This window comes from Phocoena sinus, chromosome 18 (genome assembly GCF_008692025.1).
Source record: "Phocoena sinus isolate mPhoSin1 chromosome 18, mPhoSin1.pri, whole genome shotgun sequence".
Classification (NCBI taxonomy): domain Eukaryota; kingdom Metazoa; phylum Chordata; class Mammalia; order Artiodactyla; family Phocoenidae; genus Phocoena; species Phocoena sinus.
Window position 1 is genome coordinate 18544516 of NC_045780.1, and position 25758 is coordinate 18570273.

At 38.0% G+C, this 25758-nt stretch overlaps 1 protein-coding gene across 5 annotated transcripts in view; it reads right to left on the bottom strand.

Annotated features, from left to right (window-relative positions):
- Nucleotides 1-25758, bottom strand: part of FNDC3A (fibronectin type III domain containing 3A) — a 166988-nt gene that overhangs the window by 52030 nt on the left and 89200 nt on the right. For 4 of the 5 annotated variants that reach the window (XM_032610872.1, XM_032610868.1, XM_032610870.1 and 1 more), the window contains exons 4-5: nucleotides 15348-15424; nucleotides 3790-4027 (exon numbers count right to left, since the gene is read on the bottom strand). In XM_032610872.1, the coding sequence (XP_032466763.1) occupies nucleotides 3790-4027; nucleotides 15348-15424 (315 nt within the window). Of the gene's footprint in view, nucleotides 1-3789; nucleotides 4028-15347; nucleotides 15425-19438; nucleotides 24422-25758 lie in introns of those variants that run through there. The other variant, XM_032610873.1, reaches the window with a different exon arrangement.

Below are 25758 nucleotides of genomic sequence, written 5' to 3' on the forward strand. Positions count from 1 at the left end.
TATATATTGTATGAACATTTACATGAAATCTCTAGAGTAGACAAATCCATAGAGACAGAAAGTAGATTACGAGGTGGGGGAATTGGGACTTACTCTTAATAGACACAGAGTTTCTTTTTGGGATGATAGAAATGTGTTGAAATTAGATAGCAGTAGTGAATGTAGTATCTAGTGAATATACTAAAAATCACTGAACTGTACACTTTAAAATGGTGAATTTTATTATGTGAATTATCTCAATAAAAAAAGAAAAAAAACACAGGGACTGTAATTAATTAGTGCATACTTTAAAAATGTAGTTTATCCAAATGTTTTTATATTTCATTTACTACACAAATAGAATGATAAATGGACCATGAGGGGAAAATAAAAAATATGTTGTAATAACAGGAAATTTATTATCAAACAGATCTGAGAGGGTTAAAATCCTCAACAATGAACTAGTTGTGACCTTGCAGAAATTACTTAACATTTCTGAGCTTCAGTTTAATTATCTGTATTTTGGAGGACTTTATTGAGGCTTAAGTGAGATAATACATGTATGAGCATAGTGTCTAGCAAAGTTCAGCCTCAATAACCATAGTTGTTGACAGTGAAATGTTGGATTAGGTCCCACTTTGGGAATCCAAACAAAATATGCATGGAAAAGGGGTCATGGAGGCAGCTACTAATTATAAAACTACTGTAAGTTACTAGGATCTAGTGGTAAATTCCTTGGCTTATAACCTCAAATACAATATAACTCTTATCTTCCATCACTGGGTAGCTGGTTTTCAGATTAGTGCTCTTTGTAGATCTGTATGCTTCACTTTCTTTCTCATCGCTGTGAATCATATTCATACATTCTAATGCATATCTCCTCTGAATAACAGTGGGTTTTAACAATGTAAAACAGTAGTAAATTGTAATATTTAGCCTTTTCTTATAATTTTCTCAGACACATTTTAAAAAAATATTTATTTATTGATTGATTGACGCATTGGGTCTTCGCTGCTGCGCAGACTTTCTCTAGTTGTGGCCAGAGGGGGCTACTCTTCGTTGCGGTGCATGGACTTCTTATTGCTGTGGCTTCTCTTGTTGCGGAGCATGGGCTCTAGGTGTGCAGGCTTCAGCAGTTGCAGCACGTGGGCTCAGTAGTTGTGGCACACGGGCTTAGTTGCTCTGTGGCATGTGGGATCTTCCCGGACCAGGGATCGAACCTGTGTCTCCTGCGTTGGCAGGTGGATTCTTAACCACTTCGCCACCAGGGAAGTCCCTCTCAAACACATTTTAAAAAACTAAGTCATAATTAGGAGTAAAAAATGGAAGAGACGGATTTATAGTATTTACTCTGGCTACTCAAAATTAAGTTCATGGGGCTTCCCTGGTGGCGCAGTGGTTGAGAATCTGCCTGCCGATGCAGGGGACGCGGGTTCGTGACCCGGTCTGGGAGGATCCCACATGCCGTGGAGCGGCTAGGCCCGTGAGCCATGGCCGCTGAGCCTGTGCATCCGGAGACTGTGCTCCGCAACGGGAGAGGCCACAAAAGTGAGAGGCCCGCGTACCGCAAAAAAATAAATAAATAAATAAAATAAAGTTCATTGGACCACTGCATGAGCCTCACCTGGAAATTTGTTAGAAATGCAGAAAACCAAACCACACTCATACCTATGGAATTAATATGCATTACTTGGGCAACAGAAATAAGTTTGAAAAAAATGTAATATATTACATAATATATATAATACATCTACTACTTACAGGTTGTGCTACACAATTTAAATTTTGTATTTAGAGTTATTTCTTCTACAGATTTACTAAGCGTAAATGACAGGTACTGATTAAATGCAAGGAAAACAGTGATGAATAAAACAGATTCAGTTCTTAGGTGGTTTACAGTTAAATAAGGGAGAAAGACATCCAAGAAAAGAACAAAAAAAACCAAATTGTGTTAAGTTCTGTGAAAGAAACAAAAGGTTTCAGTGCTAGAGACTGAGAAGGATAGGTTAGGGAAGATCTCTCTGAAAGCTGAAATCTAAAGAAAAAAAAAAAAAAAAAAAAAAAAAAAAAAAAAAAAAAAAAAAAAAAAAGAAGCCTTGCATGGAAAAGGGGGAAGAGCACTTCTGGTAGAGAGAACACCATTTGCAGAAGCATTGAGGCAAGAAAGAGCTTGGTTCTGAAAAACCGGAGGTGGGGCACATGCATGGGAAAAAGTGGGACAAGGCAGGATCTTGTCCAGGTCAGCCGTTTGCAACCAGCATCAATCCTGGCCCCCAGGAGTCATCTGGAATGTCTGGAGATATTTTTAGTTGTCACAATCGAGTCAGGGTGAGGGCTGGAGTTGTGTGCTACTGGCATCTAGTGGGTAGAGGGCAGGGATTCTTCTAAATATCCTATAATGCACAGCTCTGTCCTCCACAATAAAGACATCCTTCCTCAAAGATCTAGAGTGCCAAGGTTGAGAAATCCTGGTTCAGGAGAAGGGTTTAGGATTTTATTCTAAGTGCAATGGAAAGTCACTGAAATCCATTAAACAGAAGAATGGTCTGATTTATATTTTAAAATGATTACTCTGGCTGAGCCCGGATGGTTGGGGGCGGCAAGAATGACAGCAGAAAACCAACTGGAAGACTGTTGTTGCAGCTGTCCTGACAAGAGCTGATGGTGGACTAGAACTGAGGAGCAGTGGAGAAAAAGTAGATTCATTTGGGAAACTTCTGAAAGTAGATACCAGTTGAAGTGGGGGTTGAAAGAGGAGGAATCAAATGTGGCCACATCTGGTTTTCCCTTGAGCAAACTGAGTGGACAGTGGTACCATCTATCGGGATGAAGATGGCAGAGAAAAGCAGGTTCCATCATTGAGATTTATGTTTTAAAATGCTATAACTGAGATGTATGAGACAATTTAAGTGGAGTTATCAAGAAGGCATTTACGGGAGTTCCCTGGTGGCCTAGTGGTTAGGCTTCCGGGCTTTCACTGCTGTGGCCCAGGGTTCAATCCCTGGTTGGGGAACTGAGATCTCGTAAGCCGCATGGCATGGTCAAAAAAAAAAAAAAAGGCAGTTAGAAATAAAAGTCTGTGACTCAGAGGAGAGGTTTTGACTGAAGATACAAATTTAAGAACTGTCAGTATATAGACGGTATTTAAAGCCATAGGAAAGAATAAGATTATTATTTTGTGTGTGTGTAGTTGTCTGTTCTTCCCCAAATTTAAACTCCCTGAGGGCAGATGTTATGTCTTACTGTTTTTTTTCAGTATCTTACAGAACCTAGCAACTTTGGTTAGTGGCATCAGAGGCTTCAGGTTTTAACAGCAGCATGATTATTCCTGGCTAAAAAAATTTCCTCAGAGCCTAGAGAGCAGCAGGACAAAGAAAACCTCTTGTTTGAATGTGGCCCCAAATAAATACTGCTGCATGACAGAAGTTACTTCCCCTCTTTGATTTTCTGTTTACTCATCTGCCTTGAAAGGTGATCATGAAGATGAAACATTTAACATAGTGTTTTTTTGTTTTGTTTTTAAATTAATTTTTATTGGAGTAGAGCTGATTTACAACGTTGTGTTAGTTTCAGGTGTACAGCAAAGTGAATCAGTTATACATATACATGTATCCACTCTTTTTTAGATTCTTTTCCCATATAGGTCATTACAGAGTATTGAATAGGGTTCCCTTAACATAGTGTTTGAATAACAGAAAATGATTGTGATATTGTTACCATTTTTTGTTTCTTTTATATAGTAATAGTACCTATTATATCCAAGCAAAAAATAGCCAACTCCATAAAACAGGAATATTTTTAGATACTTACCTACATCTCCATATACTTGTGAAGACTGATACTGTGTCATATACTGTGTTGCCATGTCTCCAGCTCCAGTTACTGGTGAGTACATGTGGCGTGGTGGAGGGGGCATCATGGTTGGTACAGGAATGAAACCAGGCAGAGGAGGATGTGGAGAACGATGGATGACTGTGTGACCACCAGGATGAAACTCTGGTGCCTGAGGAACCACAACAACTCTTCGAACACCATTGTCTTCAATAACCTACAAAATGAACAACAGATTAAAAGTTTCTTTCATAGGATGTTAAGCAATCTTTTTCAAATATGTTAGAGTAAGAATTTTTACACCATTAGGAGTTAATTAAGAAATTTTACAGAACCAACATGAAAAGATTTTATTAAGTACATTACATACATATGAATTAGCACTGAACAACATGAAGTAGTTTTTGTTATACAATGCAGTATAAATCTTAAAACACTGAGAAGACAAGCTAAATAATAATTTAAACAATGAGTTATGACATCTGGTATTTATCTTACGTGATACATGCATTTAGTGATACAGTAAAAATGAAGGGAGTCTCAAGGGAACTTTTTGTTTTTTGTTTTTTTTTTTGGCGGTATGCGGGCCTCTCACTGTTGTGACCTCTTCCATTGCAGAGCACAGGCTCCGGACGCGCAGGCTCAGTGGCCATGGCTCACGGGCCCAGCCGCCCCGCGGCATGTGGGATCTTCCTGGACCGGGGCACGAACCCGTGTCCCCTGCATCGGCAGGCGGACTCTCAACCACTGCGCCACCAGGGAAGCCCTCAAGGGAACTTTTGGTTTGAACAAAATATGGGAAAAAAGCTGGATCCAGACTCCTAAGATCAACCATATATTGAATTTAGGTATAAAACTCTTAGGACCATGACCAGAACACTTTTAATAACTGAAGATCATTTCAAGGGAGGCAAACACCTCATATATTAACTCCCAGTTAAGAAAAATATCTGTGGCTCTGAGTCGTAGAAATTACATGTTTTTAAATAGGGGTCACACTGTGGCAAAGGATTTTTTAAAACGCCAGATTTATTCCTTTTGAACCTCACTGGACAACAAGGACATACAGGAAGGCCTAAAAAGATACAAGATTTAACCTCAAAATTAGAAATCCTTCTACTAAAACAGGGTCCTTAATCTTTTAGACTTCAATGATTACTACTGTAGTACAACAAATGGCTAACAACAGAAAATGATTAAAATGTAAAGTGCTAACTTAAAGGCAAATCCTGATATTTTCAGGAAGTACACGTTTTACTATGCTTAAACAAATTGCAAATTTTGTTTATAAACATACGTGCTTGGGAGGAATATTAGAAAACACACTTATTTGGGTAAAGGTAAGCCTAGATTACAAATAAATTACTGCTTTAGAAAGAATATAGTTGCTACTAAATAGCCTATTAAACTAACCTTACCTGTTGGAGTGTGAGATGACTTGTCTGTAATATGGGACCAGAAGAGCAAATGAATCAGTTTTTATACACTAGCTCTAGAACTACAATGCCTGGCTTCTAGCACAATGGATGCTTCATATCCCACCTCTCTCCCTATTTAACTCAGTTCTGGATTCAAGCCTCAGACAAGTGCATATGACTGACTGGTGGAAACTAAATCATACCTGGAAGCCTAGCTGAAGATAATCTGGAAACTGTTGTTTTTTCAGCCTCTAACCTATAGGAACGGACATTAGACGAAGTCTGAAATGGATTCTGAGTGACCCAAACCATGGTGTCTGTCATTAACATACTACTTTCATCTTTCTCAACTCTCTGACTCACAAATCTTAAATGATCCCGCCATTTCTGATAGGATTGTACTGTACATACTCTTAAACCTACCATCCCATCTGGTTCCCACCTATCGTTATTGCTGTATCTTCTTCCACACCAAATCCTGAACCCTTAATTCCAGCCAGGCTGGTATACTAAAAAAAACTATCTTCATACCTAACCTACATATTTCTTTATCTTGTACTTTGGTTTATGCCATCTACCCTGTTCACTTTGCTTCCCCTTAATCCATAACCATGCAAATCCCATCTCTCCTTCCAAATCTAGCAATACCCTCCTCCATTCATTAAAAAAACAAAAGATTTGTTTTTGAACAAAAAGAAATTGTTATTTAGGAGAGAAATACAGAGTGATGTGTTTATGCGGGCACATACACTAACAGGGGCAGACAAACATGACATCAAAAGTAAATTACTGAGCATGCTGCATGGTGATAAATACTACGGAAAAAAAAACCAAAAACCAAACAGAACAGGTAAGGGGGATTAGAAGGATTGTGGGAGGGGAACAGGTTGTAGTATAAAAGAGTGATCAGGATACGCCTTACTGGCAAAATGAAATTTGAGCAGAGACTTGAAGGAACTGAAGGAATTAGCCACACAAAAATCTGAAAGAGTGTTCTGGGTAGAGGGAACAGTTAGAACAGAGCCTCTAAGGTAGAAGTGGCTAGAAGGAAGCCAGTGTGACTGGATCAGCGTAAAGGAGGAGGAAGACAGAAACAGATGAGATCAAAGAGATACATGGGCTTCCCTGGTGGCGCAGTGGTTGAGAGTCCGCCTGCCGATGCAGGGGACACGGGTTCGTGCCCCGGTCCGGGAGGATCCCACATGCTGCGGAGCGGCTGCCAAGGCCGTTGAGCATGCGCGTCCGGAGCCTGTGCTCCGCAACGGGAGAGGCCACAGCAGTGAGAGGCCCGCGTACCGCGAAAAAACAACAGAAAGAGATACAAAATGGTAGGGGATGGACTTCCCTGGCATCCCAGTGGTTAAGACTCTGTGCTTCCAATGCAGGGGGTGTGGGTTCCATCCCTGGTGGGGGAACTAAGATCCCACATGCCGTGCGTGGCCAAAAAAAAAAAAAAGGTAGGGGAGGTGGCCAAGTCACGTAGGGCTGTATAGGCTTATTAAGGACTTGTATTTACTCAGTGAAACAGGGAAGCATCACAGAGTTCTGGGCAGAAGAGGGATACAAACAAGTGATTCTCATCCGGGGTGATTCTGTGGTAACACGTGGAGTCACTTCTGGTTGTCACACCTGGAGCTGGCAGCACTACTTCGCATCCAGCGAGCTGAGGTCAGGGATGCTGCCTCAGTGCCCTGCAACACACAGGGCAACCCCACAACAAAAAATCACCACGCCTATATGTCTACAGTGCTGAGGATGAGAAGCTCCTGACATACTCTTACAGGATTACTCTGGCTGCTGAGTTGAGAACAGATTGTAGGGCAAGGGCAAAAAAGGTGAAATCATTCAGGAAGCTACTGCAGAAATCTAGGCAAGAGATGGTGGAGGCTTGGACCACGGTGGTAGCAGTGGAGGTGGTAAGAAGTGGTCCACATTCTGCGTATCTTTAAAGGTAGAACAACAACATTAGCTGATAATTCCAACGGAGAAGTGTGAAAAAGAAGTTTTGGAACGATGGTATTTCACCAACAGTGAAAGGGAAGGCTGCAGTTAGAACAAGTCATTTGGGGAGTGGGGGCCAGGGAAGATTTGGAGTTTTAGGTTTTGCGCATGTAAGTTTGGTAAGTCTGTAAGACATCTAAGTGTAAATGTTGAGTAGGCAGATAATAGTAGTCTGCAGCTGCAGAAAGATTGGGAAAGGACAACCAGGTAAGGCAGGAAGAAAACTTAAGAATGTGGAGTCTGGAAGTTTCATTAATTGTGTCAGGGAGGAAGGATCAGTTCTGTCAAATGCTGCTGACAGGTTTAATAAGATGAAGACTAAGGACTGACCATTGGATATAGCAATATGTAAGTCATAGTGACCTCGATGAGGGCAGTTTTAGTATGATCATAGGGGCAAAGCCTGATTGGAGTGGATTTAAGAGAGAAAATGGGGAGGAGAACTAGAGAGGTAACAGCACAATTCTGGAAAGTTTTCCTGCAGAGAGGAATATGGGAATAGGGTGGTGACTGACAGTAGTAGAGTCAAGCAGCTTAAAAAATTTGTTGTTTTTAGTGAGAGCAATTACAACATACTGATATACTAATCAGCACAATCCATCAGAGAGTAAGAAATTGATGACGTAGGAGAGAGAATGCTAGAGTAATGTCCTTGAGCAGGCAAAAGGACATGAGATTCAGGGCTCCAGCTGGGGCACAGGATCTAAACAGGAGCAGAAAAGTTCGTCTTTGTTCTAGATGAAAAAGAAGTATGGACTGATGAGATGAGAAGGTAGAGCATATAACTCCAGATATTGGTAAGAATGTGGGGTTAGGAGCCAGTAGATAGTTTCTTTTGATTATTCTCTGTGACCCTTTCCTAGACACCACAATCTCAGTGATCTCTGCTTCCTAACAATTCCATTGCATTTATTCTCTATCACTTGTTTGGTATCCACAACACTGTAGTATTTGTTAATTTTCCAAATCCATATGTCTTACTCTATAATTTAACTGTAAGTTTCTCAAGGGACATGTATTAACTATTTAATCCTCAACACAATGCTACAAATAGGTAGTATTATTATCTCCATTTTTTAGATGGGGAAACTGAGGCACAGAGATGTCAAATAACTTGCAAGGTCACACAGGTAGTAAGTGGAGGAGCTAGTAACTGAACTCAGGTAATCTGGCTTCAATTATATGTTCTTATTCATTTTGTGGGCATAGAATCCACAAACACCTGCCTTTTACTGCCTTTAAAAATTTCACAAACACAAGTGAGATCTCATCGGTTAAAAAAGAAATGGCTAAATTACTTTTGAAATTAAAACTTTTCTTTTGAAAAGAAACATTTCAAAAGTAATGTTTTTATTTTCTTCTGAAAAAGAACATCTCAAATATAAAGATAAACTGAGGGAAGAGAGATTGGGGAGTTATTAACAGGTTGTGAAAATGAATAAAAGAAACCTCATTTTAAAAAAGAGTTGGGAAGCCCTGAAGGCTTCTCACTTACTACTGCTTGCTGCCCCTCGGAGACACTAGCAAGAAGCATACCTTGCATTCCCCAACCAGAAGAAGCTTACTTTACATACCCCAGCTAGAGGAAGGGAGATTTTTCTCCTCGCCCAGCAACAGCCCAGCCAATGAGAAGCCACCACAACTAGCCTAATGAGAAGCAACCCATAACCCTGAACTCTCTTTCCTCCAATGGATTTTGCTCAAAAAACCACCCCTTCCCAACCCCCCTCTTTTCTTTATAAAAGAATAGGCCTCTTCTTTGTTTTGGGGACTTGCTTGTGGTTTGCTATAGTTTGCATGCCCTGAACTGCAATTCCTCTGCTATTCCTGAATAACCTCATTTCGCTGCTATAATAACTATGTGTTTTATTTTTAAGATTGATAAGGTACAGAGTTCAGCTTTGCAAGGTGAAGCGTTCTTGTGGATGTATGGTAGTACAACAGTGTGAATGTACTTAATACCACTGAACTGTACATTTAAAATAGTTATGATGGTAAATTTTTAGTGTGTATTTTACCACAATAAAAAAAAAAAAAAAAAAAGCTAAGATGCAGAGATTAAAAAAAAAAAGAGCCAGAGCAGGACCAAGAGTGTGTGGAGAACTCCACCACTTCCAATAACCACCTGAGCAGCCAGTAACTTCAGAGTAAGGCCAGAGACCTCAAAACTATCTGCTAAGTCTCCAGCTGCCAAGAAATAGCCAGGACATTGAATTTTGTATCAACAGGGTACACTGACGGTGGTGATTAAAATAAAATCAAGTCATGAAAAGGAAAAAAAAAGTAAAATATCCAAATTAGTCTATGTTAAAAAAAATTAAAGGCAATGAGATAAAATTAAATGGAACTATCAGCATAGTCTGACCACCTAACCACATATGCCATGCAATTTCTAATTAGACAAAGCCCTGCTTTCTTTTCTTTATTGAACACAGACGTAATTGAGAGGGACTGCAGAGGAAGGAGGTTGTGTTTACTATCTGACATTTTATATTGTGCACCATAATATACATTCCATGACAGATCTGTTCTGTATACTGTTTTCTTCCCAATATCTGGTATAATATACCTAGCATATGACAGATGCTCAAAAATTTTTTTGTTTAATGAATGATATGACCAGAAATAAATTCTATTAGTTCTACTCGAATGCTCCCCTGCTCCCCCCTTAACACCAAACTACTAGGGTTTTGTGACTTCTTCAATGCCTACAGTCTCTGCTTCCTCAATACTTTTAGCAACCTACTTCTATTGCCTCACCCTGAACTACTCCAACTTTAAGCTATTAAACAATAATAAAGATATTTCTGGCCATTCATCCAACAGATATTTATTTTATATATCTAATCAAAGTCACTAAGCGACTACAGCCTTTCTCTTCAGCTCTTACTGTGACTCTTCGTCCTCATCTAATCCTCCATCTAATCCTCTAAGTCCCCTTCCAGTCTCTTACACTGCTGCCCATCTTTTTTTGGCTGTTCTCTCCACGAGAGACAGGGAAGACTGAGATCAGACTGGTTTGTAGAATCTTTGAAAAATTTACTGACCTCATTGCGTGCTGACATAAAGGCACAGTGAAATACCAAGTCCAGCTCAAAGGAGTAATCTGAAACTTTTCATGAAGCTGATAGGCCCTTTCCCCACATTATGAGATCTACAATCCCCTCCCTGTTAGGCGCCCTCTCATCACCATAACAACCCACATTCTATAAAAAACAGGGGAGCCATTCATTACAAGAAAGGCAGAAGGAGAGAACTTTTGCTATTACCTTTCAGGAGTTCCATTCAGGTAAATCTATAATATTTTCTTGATAATTCATTAACTTCATCCTTAAAATACCAAGTGTTCTGAGCTGCAATGCCCTTAGCGACTATAAGTTATTATTATTTGCCAGGAAATTAAGTTCCTTCTACACTTGTCACCTTCTGCTTTCCGTGTCATCATTTGCTTTGTTTTTTGAGTTTTACTGTTGCTGTTTGTTTCTCCATTTGATGTCTCAGTTCAGTTGGCACATATTTCTGCCTCTATGCAGTATGTCAAGTCTCTCGTAAACCTCCCTTTCTTACTTGTTAAACTATAATAATAGAGTTCGGGAAGGTTATGTCTCCAGGTTATAATACCACTCGATGCAATTTTTTTCCCTACCCTTTTACATGTTTTCTAAGTTTTCTACGTAATAATGATCAGAAAAATATACAACTTTTAAAATATACAACTATATTTGTTCTTTATCACTAAATATATTTCCCATTGGCTTGTTTGCAAAATTAATATTCCTTTATACTTAAGCTTCCGGTGAACTACATTTTGAACTATATTTAAGCTTCCGGTGAATTACATTTTCCTTTATGCATATCATTTTAATTAACTTTAGGTTTCCCTATCATATTGGATGGTATCTTACACAGTGTCATGGTTAATAAAAATTTTTTTTAAAAAAGATCCATTTTTCTGATCCAACAGTAAAAGTTATGTAACTGAAAAATTAAGTCTGACTATTCCCATTACTGCTGAGTAGAATGCTAAAGTATCAGAGCAATAAGGTACAAATATTATAAAATAAACAATATTGTGGAGCTCTTGAATAGATATGCAAAGGAACTATAACACAACTGGCAATTTTAATGGCGAGTTTGGGTTTTGCAAATTACAAATGAGAAAAACAGAATCAATTAATCCCCAAATTACCCAGTGTATAATACCCTGTCTGTTATTCTCAAAAATTAAGTTAAAATATATGAGTTAATGATGAGTTCACACCTGAAGTGCTTCTAAACTTAATGGGGACATGCCACTGGTAAAACATCAAAAATTTGAAGGTTGATTTATCCTGGCTAAATCATGATTTCTTCTTGTTTCTACTAATAAGTATTTTTGTTAAATCTCAATCTTCATCTTAAATTAAGATCTATCTTTTGAACCTTTCATTATTCAGCCTCAACATGCTCCTAGATATGTAGCATCATTACTTCCTCAGTGGTAGAGCTAAACGATCCCAACACTGGATTTTAATTTTTGCAGTCCTTGCTTGCCTGACCAAACGTTTTAGGATACATACATTTGCTGAATCCTATTAGTATGTATTGAATTACATGATGATATAGCAAAAACATTACTTGACCCTGCTTGGATCACTGGCCTTCAATAAGAGATACACGTAAGGCCGGGAAGGAGGTGATTAAACCTGCTGCCCTGAGGAGAGAATAGTGTACGAAAGTCTAAAAGGAGACTATAGATGATAGCTATTCATGGATTTAGTGTGTGTGCTACTTGGCTCCTGCTGAGCCAAATATAGCTTGTACTTAACAACAGCCATCTCTGTGTCTTAACATTTGGTTCAACTCCCAGCTTCTGTATTTGCTAATATAATTATGTTTGCTTATGTGCCAAGTTTTGGACAATTATCAAGCTCTTAGTTGTGCCTAAAACTTGGCTCTTTATAAGTATTTTCTAACATCAGAAATTGCGTATGTCAGGCAATGGGGGATGTACTTCAACAGTGATGTTAAAATGTTAGAATCCATAGTGGGTACTTAAATTATTTCAATAATGATGAAACTAGACTTTTGTCCTTGGATTACCACTGTGTGCTTAAAATGATACATTTCCTAGAGATAATCTTAAACTAAGGTTGATTAATTGTTAATTAATAATTAGCCTCACATAATCCTTCCAGTAAGGTTATTGTTAAAGTTCATTCACTTATTTGACAAATATTTATGAAACACCTACTATATTTGAGTTACCACAGAACAAAAATAATAATTAAAAGGTACCTCCCTATGCTCAAGAAACTTAAAATCCCATGTAAGAAGAATATATATATACACAACTATAATACCAGGTGGTATATAACATATAACCAAAGAATGGTACAAATAACTCGATCTAGGTTCTCAAGGATGGGTAGAATTTCAAAAGGCAGAAATGAGGGAATGAATAACATTCCCCAAATAACAGCATTAACAAAAGCATGGAGAAAGAAAAACATCAAGTGAGCATGTGAGTAGTCATGTTTGGCTGCAAAAACAGATTATGTGATTAGATGTATCAAGAGAAGGGTACGAAGACAAACTAGAAGAGAACTGTGTTAAGGCCTTATATATCAAGAAATCCAGACTTCGTTGAGTGGACAAACCAAATAATAAGCACAGAAGTGAAAAAAATCAAATAAGTAATATAGGAAGATTATTTCAGTAGCTCTTGGCCTAAAGATATAGAACCTCGGGACCTCCCTGGCGGTCCAGTGGTTAAGACTTCACCTTTTAATGCAGGGGGTGCAGGTTCGATCCCTGGTTAGAGAGCTAAGTTCCCACATGCCTCGGGGCCAAAAAGCCAAAGCATAAAATAGAAGCAATATTGTAACAAATTCAATAAAGACTTTGAAAATGGTCCATATCAAAAAAAAAATCTTTAAAAAAAAAAAAGATATAGAACCTCAACTTGGATGATTATTTGATTGATTTACTAATATTTATTGAGCCCTTAATATAGGACAGGCATTGTACTCAGCATCGAGGAAATAACAATGAATATGAATCCTATATGATCTAGTCCCATTATCTCTCTGACCTCACTGCTTACTATTATTCTGCCTTAAGGGACTCAGTCCAGCCACGATGGCCTCCTTGTTGTTCAGGCATGTTCTCATCTTAGGCCATTTGCATTGGCTGTTTCTGTTCCCAGAATCCTCTTTCCACCAACAGATGCATTGCTAACTCCCAACTGTCCTTCAAGACCTGGTTCAAAGTCACCTTTCCAATGATACCTAGTCTGATCACCCTATTTTAAAATGTAACTAGCTCTATTTTCTTTCTATTACTCACCACCTAATATATAATTTATCCATTTATTATGCTATTGTTTCCTTTTCCCCACAAGAATGTAAACTACAGAAGTACGGAGGTCCTTGCCTCTTTTTATTCAAGCACCTAAAAGAGCACCTGACATATATGAGCACTCAATACATATCTGTTGAACACTGTTGAATACAGGAACTGTACAAATTCATAATCTTCTCAGGAAAGAGAATTTATTAACTAAACAGTGTGAAAAATTCATTAAAAGAAGGATATACATAATGTGCCATGAGAACCCCAAAGGAGAGGCACCTGAAAAGGTTCAAGGAAAGCTAATTCTAGAAGGTCATGATTGAGTGAAAGGAGAGGGGTAGAAATTTGCCGTAAAAATAAAAGGTACTGTTAGCTGAGAGAAGAGGATGTGCTATAATTGCCTTCAAAGAATGTCTTAATCATCTTTATGTCACTGGTCTTTATGTCACTGGCACCCAATGCAGAGCTTGACACGTGGTACCATTCAACACATTTGTTAAACTGAACTGTGCTAGAGAGAAAAGACCGGGTATCCTCTTTAGGTGGAGAAAGGTCTGAGAAGGAACAACGAGAGAAGTAGGAAGAATCAGGATAGCATTACTTCAGGGAAATCGGGGATAATCTGGGGTAAATCATATGAATAGGGTCAAATGTTTGGAGGTCAAAGAGGATCAGGCTGGAAAAAGGTTTGGTATATACCAGGGAGTAGATTTAGTAGGGTAATAAAGGCAGAATGCAGGCTAAGGAGTCAGTGTGCTAAACAAAAGTAGAAAGTGAGCAGATTACTCTTCTGAAAAGCTTACGAAGCACTTTCTAATATGTTATCATCTCATCTTACAGTGAGGACACTGAGGCTCAAGTAAATTGATTTGTCCCAGGCCACGCAGCTAGTGAGGGTTTTAAAAATGACATGGATCCAGCTTTTTGACTCTAATTCTCATACTGCTTCCATTCTCCCCAGCATCATGGTCCTCTTTTGCTCTCATTCATATAGCGGTAGGCTTCACAGAGAGAGCAGTGAGTCCACCACAATATCCCACCAATATTCTGGCATAATCAGAGAGGAAGTAAGAGAGGGTCTGAAGAAAATTTCAAGTATAAATTCAGTGCCAGGTAAGAAACTGGCTATTTCCAAAAAGGTTTTGAAGCAATGAGTGCCGACTACATAGAATCTCAGTAGCAGATATTGAACACCTACAGATACTATAGTTTAATTAAGTTTGCCTGTGCAAATAAGTTAGCTATCATTTTTTTCTTTAAGTCAGAGCTTTCCAACTGGTATGTAGGAAAGGGCTACAGGTGTGTGGTGATACTGATCCCCTTAGCCCTTATGGTTGCAGGTCTATAGGTCTAAATTCTCTCCTGTTAACCACAATGTACCATACAATTATTATGGGTGTCTGTGAATGACCATAAGAATAAAATTGGAAGTACCGTCTTGGATTACTTTTAAGCAAATGATTAATTTTAAAAAGTTAGTTTAGGTACCTTTAAATCTTAAGATATTACTTATATTGCTCACATACCCAAGGAGATAAAACTCTAAAATTAATTCTGTATTATAATTCAACACCCAAAGACAAGGCCAAATGATGAGTGCTGCTGACTTAATTTTTCCTCCTTTACAAGTATACTAAATGTACTAAAATATTTGAAATAGATTTACCAAAGATATACTGTACTGGGTAAGCTTCAGCACTTAAATGGTACTTTTTGTCTGAATTAAACAGTAACATTACGATCACTATTATATAGGTATAAAAAGGAAAATTACATAAAACATACCTGTGGGGCATATCCAGGAGGCACATAAATAGGAGGCACAGAACCATTTGGGGACATCATTGGAACCTGAGCAGGACCTGAATGGGTCACAGAAATGATGTATTAATCCAGGATTACTTAGCAAGCTAAAATTGAAAACAATCTGAATTACATTTTGAATTCTTCATCTAAACACTCAAACTAATAGTGACTGTATTACTATGAAAAGAAATTTAGATGTTAAAAAATAGAAAAGTTTAACTTATAAAGTGCACTGATTGCTCTTTACCTATAGTTGTTTCTCAAACTTGCCTAGTGATCGTTAACAGTCACCTGGGGAGCTTTTTAAAACACACAGGGACTTCCCTGGCAAGTCCAGTGGTTAGGACTCATGCTTCCACTGCAGGGGCGTGGGTCTGATCCCTGATCAGGGAGCTAGGTTCCCACTTGTGTGCAGCATGGCCAAAAAACCCCGAAAAAACAAAAAACAAAAAAAACCACACAGATTTCCAGGTTCTCCTAGAGATCGCTGTTTAGTATGCTTACAGTAAATGGGGGTCTTGAATCAGCATATTTACTTTACAAAAAATATCCAAGGTGATTCTTATAATTGTGCAAGTTAAGAAACACTGACCTAGAGGAAAATCAAACTAAACTTTGCATATAAAATCAATGAAAAATACAAAAGGCAAAACTCAAAAGTCAAGAGGGAAAAGCAGTAAGAGGAAGAATAGTTAGAAATTTGGGATTTGCTTTGTTAGGGTTAAAAACCTCTTGTGACGTTTAAGTCATGTCTGTGGGGGCTTGAGAACAAAGTTAGAGAAATGCTATACATGCATATTTACCCAAAGAAAATTTTTTTGTTTCTTACACTGAAAAGTTCTTTAAAAAAAACTCAGCTTGTCTTATTCTTCATTTCCTTTCGTTTTTATAGTGATATCCTTTCCAAACAACTTTCAAAAATATTATCTCATTTCCCTTCTCTAACCAGGCACTCTTGGAAGGTGTGTTTTATTCTTTCTAGGAACTAAAATCTTACTTGCTTTACATGACTTTAAAAAAGAATATCTTACCCTCAGATCCTTTTTTCCCCCTGTAACTTTAGACTGCACTGTCCCCTCACCCACTAGTTTTTAATAAGTTGAAATGAAACCTTCTCAGAGAGCTTTACTCATTTCTAGGGAAATAAAGGTACCCAAGAGTGATGAAGAATGTAATGAAGGAAGAGTTCCTTTTATATGTAGATTTCAACCTGCAGAGTACATATAATGGATCCCAGTCATAAAAGAAACCAAGGAGGAAAAGCTAAACCACAGGACAGAAAAGAAACAAATTTCACTGGTAGCATTATACATATTTCAGAAAAACAGAATGAAGAGCATGGAGGTTACAGCAAATCAGATTACAGCCACTCTCCTCTTTCTACGGAAGGAGGAGGGGTGAGGACCAAACAACAAAGTAGTGGTGAAGGCTGGTGAAGGCAGGGGAAGGAAGGTGAGAGGTGGGGAAGGAAAGAAAAGAGAATGTAGGAAAAAGGAGGATGCAGGTGGGTAAGTACTAAATAGTGGTAAGGAAAGGGTGAAGAGAGAAGAGGGAGAAGGGAGGGAGGAGGGGGAGAGGATAAAGGCAGGAGGGGAGGGAGGACGAGGCAAAGGAGGAGAGGTAATAGGAAGATAAGAGAGAAGACAGGAGGAAAGTGAAAAGGGCTGGAAGGGAGGGAGTGAAGGGGAGGGGAAGGAAAGGGGGTGGAAGAATGTGGGAGGAGGAAAGGAAAGAAAGAAGAGGCAGGTAGTAGAAGGAAGAAAGTAGGGAAAAGACTCAAGTGGTTAAGAGGAAGTAAGGAGTGATGTGTATGTGAGCAGACTACCAAATTATACTATATATGACTATAAAATAACTTTTCAACAATACTTTTCCTATCTAAAACAAGCCCACCAAATACATGAAGTTGTTCAGAATATTATCTTAAAATACCTAATACTAACTTACTATGTGCCAGGACTTTTATGTACTTTTTTTCTCCTCATAATCATTCTATTAGGTAAATATTATTACTCCCATTTTCCAGATGTAGAAATTGAAGCAGAAAGGTTAATACAGCCCAAGTGGTAGAACTAGGATTCAAAACCAAGGAGTTTCATTTCTGAGGATATATCTCTACTATGTATTTAGTAAACACTAAAATATGCAATTTGGCAACTGATATAATTTGAGCCTTAAGAACTATGCTCTGATGCTTCTAAGGAAAATTAAGGCCTTCTTTATCATCATATCCTTGAAAAACAACACAGAAGGAAGAACAAAATTTTTCTACATATAAGCAACATTACCTATAAATTCACTAAATAAAACTTGTGAGGTGCTCTATATCTCTAGGCAAGAAAGGCTTCATCCAAAACTGACCTTTTAATTTCTATACACTGGACTCAAGAGAAAATGACAGCAGTTTTAAAGTGATGCTGGTTTATTTCTATTAGCTAATTTATATAAAACTAGCTTTCTGAATCCTGAGAGCTGGCTTAGATATTATTCAGAACATGTGAAATTTAGCTGAGAACCAGAAAGAGAATTCACTGAAAATCACATCTATAATCTTAATAAAGGAAATTATTCTGTTGAGCTTCTACTATATATGCCAGAGACTGTGGTTCCTTGCATATGTGGTCAAATTTAATCCCTACTTCAAGTCACCAGAACAAGTTTTTGTTTGATTTTTAGCCTTCAGGGTAAAAAATAAGTTATTACTGATTACATTTAAAGTTGTAAAACTACAGAACTGCTTTGGGTTGCTCTTCTTTTACTAAAAATATGAATACATAAATACTAAGTTATAATTCAAACCATTTTATACTTGAAAGCTGCTAAAATCTTTATAACTTAGTAGTATAAAATTCTACTTTATTCTTTAATTATATTTAAGTGTGATACTGAAAACAGAACAAAACAAACCCAATCTAAAATAGACCAGCAGTAAATCCATTACTAGTTGCAGTCCAGGAATAATGATTAACTCATATCCCTATGAAGTAATCATTTCACTTTAGCAAGTGAATTTTCTTACCCTGAGACAGAAATGGTACAAGGTTAGATTAAAAAAAAAAGACAATTCAGGTACATCATTATTTAATATCTAAAATACTGGTGTGAAGTAACATGCAACACTGAACACATAAAACTCCCATTGTATAAACATAATAAATATAAGTATTCATGTTTAGAACTACAATATTTACAGCACCACTTCTGTTGCTCTTCCTGTATATAGTAGCAAAACTCTAAAATCTTGCATACTTAATGATGCAAAAGTTTGATTACCTCCTTGGTTCCAACAATACTTTTTAATTTAGTAACTATTAAACCCCGATTAAGGTCAGTGAGGGAGATTTTGTCCCAATGAAGAAGCTACATCTGTTACTGATTGTACCATTAAATGCACATCTGGCAGGAGAGTGGCTATATCTGTACAACTGTAGATACACCTAGTAACTCCTTAATAATCTATATAATTTGAGCAAAATCTACCCCAAATCACACAGCTATTGATTTTTAAGGGCATATTTCCTTTTCCAAAATCGTGCATAAGAGTAAACAACTCTATTCACCAATTATCTTAAGAAATTTGAGAAGCCTCAGTTTCTTAAAAAGTGGCATCAATGATTTAATAAGGACGGTATTTCATCTAGTATAATTTAAACTCTTTTATTTTTTATTAGTATACATTAACATTAAAAAAAACGAAACTAGAAATTTGTCTGGGTTTAAATTCTTAAAATGCAACGGGCTGCTGACGTGCCACACATTCCCTTTTTAAGCAAGCTTTCACAATGGCTTCCAAATAATCTGATGCCAATTTACAGATTTTAGTTGTAAAAAGAAAAGCCTAGTAAAGAAAAGGCTCTGGAATATAAAATATATTCTGTGGAATATAAAATCAGCTCAACTCTAAGTAAAGTCTAATCTTTTTATAACTACATGGCCACAATTTAAAATATTTTTACAGCGGTAGATCTGGCATCTATTGAAAAAACACATGGCATGACTTCAGATTAATACAATACTTTCTAAATTTTAAAATAAAAGCAGAATGTTTAAAATCAGTCAGCAAATCTTACCACTCATTTTGTTTTTACAGTAGCATCAGAGAAGAAAATCCAACAAGGAAACAGCGTAGTACACGTTAACAGCTTTAATTGGAGAACGGCGGCGGCTTCTTTCTGTTTTTTTTTTTTTTTTTTTTTTTTTGCGAAGCTGTGAGAGGAAAAGATCCTTTGACCGAGTCACGTGATGCATATCACGTGACCCCGCAGTGACCCGCGGAAAGGGGGAAAAAAACAACCAAGCGTTCCTGCCGGCAGTGTTTGGGATACAGTAAATGATTAAATGATTTCTACTGATTCTGCCTTCGATTTGACCATTTTAGGACTCCCTTATGAACCAACTCAAAAAGCTCATCAAAATATACATGGAGAAATAGATATCTGATGTAAAACAAGTCTCTTTGTTCTTACCTTCCTCTGATAACATAATGAGCACTATCTACTAATTCGTTTTATTACCCAGGCGGCTGCTTTTCATTTATAAATTTTAGAATACATATAACACTTACTAATTTACAAGATTTGCTCTGAAATGTCCTTGTGTAAATTGACGCACTCTCCATACTCAACCCATAAGGAATGCCCACGGTATACAAAAGAATTGTCTGTAAAACACAGGCTTGATCAGCGTGTTCCTCAAACATGGGGTTTTTATTTCAGGCTGGCATTTAACCTCTCAAGCTAATAAAGGCTACCACTTTTATTGCTGGTTTTACTTCCTTTTTCCTGATTTTTTGTTGTTGTTATTAAAGATTTAACCCAGACATTAATACAGATACTTGGTGGATGGCATTCTCACTCATATCCATGAAATCTGAAAAGACAGGTCATGATTGGGGCTTAGAGCACTGTATTCAAGCATGTGTGGAGACCAGGAAAGAGACTACAGATGGTCAGTTACACAAGAGGGGAATAAGACTGTGAGAACTTTTGGGGGTCTTTTCATTACTTTATGGTGCTATGCAGTTAAGGAAATTCATTAACAGCTAATACGCATATACAGGTAATGATAATGATTGTGATTTGTAACAAGCTGCACAGTGGAAAGAAAATGGATTTTGGTATCAAAAGATGTAAGTTTTAATAACAGCTTCAATATTTATTAGCAAGGCAATTTACTGCTCTTCTGTGAGTCTGTTTCCTTCTGTAAAAAGGTTAAAATAATCAACCTCATAGCACTGTTGAGAGAATCAAATTAGATAAATTTAAAGTACCAAATACGATTGGCAGCACTCAATAAATATAGTTATTATTATAAGTATGATCACTATATGTTTTAAAAAATAATAATGATATAGTGCAGAGTATATACAGGGCACTATCCAGTGTTTTACAAGTGTTAACTCACTTAATCCTCACAATAATTGAAGTAGGCATCATTTATAGGTTAAGGAAATTGAAGTAGAATGCAACTGAGTAACTTGATGAGGGCACACAATGAGGCAAAGCCAGGATACTCTAACAATAAGGCAATATTTTAAAAATATGTAAACGATGTTGACTCAGTCTTCCAAAAAGGTAGAAAAGAACTGGCAAGGGATAACCTGGAGCAATAGATTTCAATAAATACTGGGTTGGCCAAAATGTGCCTTCGGTTTTTAAGTAAAAATAAAAGATACATTTTTCATTTTCACCACGAACTTTATTGAACAACATATTCACCCTTTTGTTCCACTACCTTCTGCCACTTTCAGGCAACTTCATAATTCCATCTTCCCAAAACTTTTTATCTTTTTGAGCAAAGAACTGTTCCAGGTGCCTTTTACAGTCTTCCAAGGAATTGAAATTTTTTCCATTAAGAGAATTTTGTAAAGACCGAAATAAATGGAAATCCGAAGGTGCAATGTCTGGTGAATACGGTGGATGAACCAGAACTTCCCAGCCAAGCTGTAACAGTTTTTGCCTGGTCGTCAAAGAAACATGCAGCCTTGGTTATCCTGATGGAAGATGTGTTTTCTGTTGACTAATTCTGGAGGCTTTTTGTCAAGTGTCGCTTTCAGTAGGTCTAACTGGGACCAGTACTTCTTGGAATTAATCGTTTGATTTTCTGGAAGAAACTCAGAGGACTCCCTTCCAATACCACCACGTACACATCACCTTCTTTGGATGAAGACCAGCCTCTGGTGTGGCTGGAGGTAGTTCATTTCACTTGTCCCACAATCTCTTCCATTCCACATTATTGTACAGTATCCACTTTTCATCACCCGTTACAATTTGTTTTAAAAACAGAACGTTTTCATTATGTTTAAATAGAGAATTGCATGCAGAAATATCATCAAGAAGGTTTTTTTCCACTTAACTTACATGGAACCTAAACATCAAGGCGATTAACATAACCAGGTTTGTGCAAATTATTTTCAACGCTTGATTTGGATATTTTGAATATGACTGCTATCTCCTGTGTGGTATAATGCTGACTGTTCTCAATGAATGTCTCGATTTGATTGCTATCAACTTCAACTGGTCTACCTGACCATGGAGCATCGTCCAGCGAGAAATCTCCAGCACGAAACTTCTCAGACTACTTTTGACACGTTCGATCAGTTACAGCACCTTCTCCATACACTGCACAAATCTTTTTCTTGTGTTGCAGTTGCGTTTTTACCTCTCTTGAAATAATAAAGCATAATATACCAAAAATGTTGCTTTTTTCCTTCCATCTTCAATATTGAAATGGGTACATAAAAATTCACCAGTTTTGACAGGCTTTTTTTTTTTTTGGTGGCTGCGTTGGGTCTTCGTTGCTGCATGCTGGCTTTCTCTAGTTGTGGCGAGTGGCGGCTACTCTTCGTTGTGGTGCGCAGCCTTCTCATTGCAGTGGCTTCTCTTGTTGCGGAGCATAGGCTGTAGGCACGTGGGTGTCAGTAGTTGTGGCACGTGGGCTCAGTAGTTGTGGCTCGTGGGCTCTAGAGCACAGGCTCAGCAGTTGTGGCACACGGGCTTAGTTGCTTCAAGACATGTGGGATCTTCCCGGACCAGGGCTCGAACCCGTGTCTCCTGCATTGGCAGGTGAATTCTTAACCACTGCTCCACCAGGGAAGTCCCTTGATAAGCCTTTTTAAAAATGCATGCTGATATATAACAGCTGTCACATACAATCTAACAAAATTGTTTTGAATGAAATTAAAGACAACTAAGTGCTACTACAGCCATCTTAATGGAAAAAACTGAACGAACTTTTGGCCAACCCAATACATGCCAGACACTCCAGAGGAGATAAGACACTAAGGCAGCGGTCCCCAACCATTTTGGCACCAGGGACTGGTTTCGTGGAAGACAATTCTTCCTAGGACAGGGCGGAGGGTGGGGAGGGGATGGTTCAGGTGGTAATGTGAGCAATAGGGAGTGATGGGGAGCGGCAGATGAAGCTTTGCTCTTGCCAGCCACTCGCCTCCTGCTGTGCAGCCCAGCGGGGGTGGGGCTGGGGCTGGGGTCCCCTGCACTGAAGGATCATTCTCACCAGTGGGGAAGGGAAATTGTTACCTTCTAAGTTCCTACTAAAAGGCAAGGCTACCCTGAAGAGCATGACTTAATAGTGAAGAGTCTCCTGGTCTCAACAGTATCTCCTCATAAATGTTGGATTCAGGCTCCCAGTAAATCCAATCATGCCTCTGATCTTCAGGCCCTAAACAAAAACCAAGCCCCGGCAGCCCACTTCCTCGTTTTGGCTCATGTTCTCACACAACTGTGTTTCCATTTCTTGACTCTTTCTTTAACTGATGATCTCCGTCTCAATTCTTTCCACTGTGCTCACTAGAACCTTTTCTCTAGTATAAATTCCCCTATATCCTCAACCTTTTCACAGTACACCTGTCCATGTGCTTTCTTTAAATGAAACCTGGTCTTCCCCAGGACAGTTTTTGCAGCAGCCACTGGGAGCAGAGGCTTCCCATTCTCCCCTGCGGCAGTCTCCAGACCCCACAAGGCTGCTTCCATTACCACTGTCCTTCCTGTTTCTTCTTTCTTGAGATCATGCCATAGGAACATACCACCCTCTACCCCTTCTCACTGCTGTCATGCTCAGTCCTCATTTCTTGAGAACTTTGGCATCATGTTCACAATGTTTTTCCCAGCTCTTGCCCATCAGCACAATGATTTCCATGTCCAAGAAAACCTAAATTCAACTTTTCCTGAACTCTCCTCTTCCATTCTGTTTTTAGTAACCCATGTTCAAAGACATATCTTGGAACTTATCACTTAGAATTCCACTATTTCATCTTTGAAATCTTAAACTTTCATGTTTCCGTCTCTGGCCACTATATCTATCTTTCATCTCTCCAGTTCTCTTTCTTCTACAACATCTGGTCTTCCTCATAATGATTTCCCGTTTCTCCTGATCCACCACTGTCTTCACGGCCTGATCTTTTTTCCCATTCATATCTTCCTTTTACTTCCCCTGCATTAAAATTCCCCAATTTTAATCAATCAAATAAGTATCTTCTCATAGACCTGAACTGTAGAAATCAAATGGTACTCAGACTGGCATGTTTATAAATTTAGTTATATCCAACCTTAACTCAGCCATCAGCATTGCTCAGGAATCCTTTCAGGAAGTTATCTCTGGTTAAGAACCTATATCCTGTTTTCTACAGTGATTATCAGAGATCTTCACCACTTTCTAAGGACCTTCCCCAACCCGACCTCAACTATATATCTCAGCATGAAACTGAACTCTTTCAATGTTATTTACAAACTTTTCTCACCTCTTCTATTTTCAGAAGAATCACTGTCCCTTCACATTAGGTCAAAGCTCTCTCTCCACTTCTACTCTTGATCTGATCTCCATTTCTTACTGGGGTCTTTACTTTATTGGTCTGTCATCAGTACCCTCTTAACAAGACTTAGCTCTATACCCTTACTATCCTCAACTATCCCCATAGTTGCCACAGAGTTCTATTGCCCAGGATTAGCAACAGGGTCCATACTTTCAAGGACCTTTCAGTTATATAACAAAAATATAAGTTAAATGTATTTTATATTTCCTAAAGACCTTGTTAATTCAAGAATGTGCATCAAACACTTTTCCCATAGAAATAAAGTGAGAGGATGCACTGAGAATATCACAATTACAGGAAAACATTATGCAGTGATGAGTATTCATTTTCCCTTTCTACCTGATTATATGACAATTTTAACAAACTTAAAATGCTCCTGCTTTTTATTTCCTCAACACTGTCTCAAATATTTTGCAGAAGGCTCTCTTAAATTAGGAGCATGACATGTCAGCAACTGTATGGACTTCTTGATAACATTTTAATGCATTAACTATTACCATTCCTGAAATAATGATTTTCAGGTAGGCTTGTCAGTGTAGCACTATACTTGGGTGACGCTGTTTATAAGCACTTCTTGGGTACCAGGCACTGGTCTAAGTGCTTTACAGACATTAACTCATCTAATCTGCATAATATCCCTGTGAAGTAGTATGACTATTATTTCCATATTATAGGTGAGGAAACTAAGATACAAAGAGGTTAAGTAACTTGCAAAGTCTCACAGCTAGTAAGCCAGCAATAGAATTAGGTGGTCTAGCTCTGTAACCCATGCTTTTCAACACGACATTACTCTGCTTCGGTTGTTTAGGATATAACAAATATTAAAAATTATAAAATAAATGAGAAAAATTGCAGCATAATAATACCAAAATTCACTTGAAGATAAACCACAAACAGAAAAGCGATGAACATTTGGATGGAAGATCCCACACAATACACCCCAAATATCTGTTAGTTACATATAATGGTAACAAAGCAAAATGTACCTAAATGTATCTCACTGAAATTGAGAAGAAATTGAGAAGAAAGATCCTAAATATTTCTACCAAGTGAGGGATATCATATGGAAAATAGTCAGTGAATTACTTAATAACGAAACCTGTTCCAAAAGATAATTTAAGGGAATTTAAGAGACAAACACAGTATCAAAAACAAAAGCTAAAAAACCCCCTAAAAAACCAACCGACCAAACAAACAAACAAAAAGACCTCAAGAACAAAACAGATGACAAACTGAAGAAAAGGGAAAATTAACATAGGGAAAATTAAGATAGAAAAAATAATATAAATAAGAAGTGAGGCTGGTATTATGTATGCCCTTTCTAGAGTTGGGCCATAAAACCTTTCTGGTTTGTATGACCTGAAATGTGACTGAGATATCAAGGACCACACTGTCAAGCTAGTCCTCATTTTCTGCAGATCAAGTACATCTCAAACTGCATGGCCCCAGTGATTTGGCTTGAAAAAAACTAGAGCAGGTATAAAGTAATGCTGACTTAGGTCATAAATGAAATTTAGTAAAGCATCAATAAATGTAAAACTTTTAAGCAATGTATCCTCA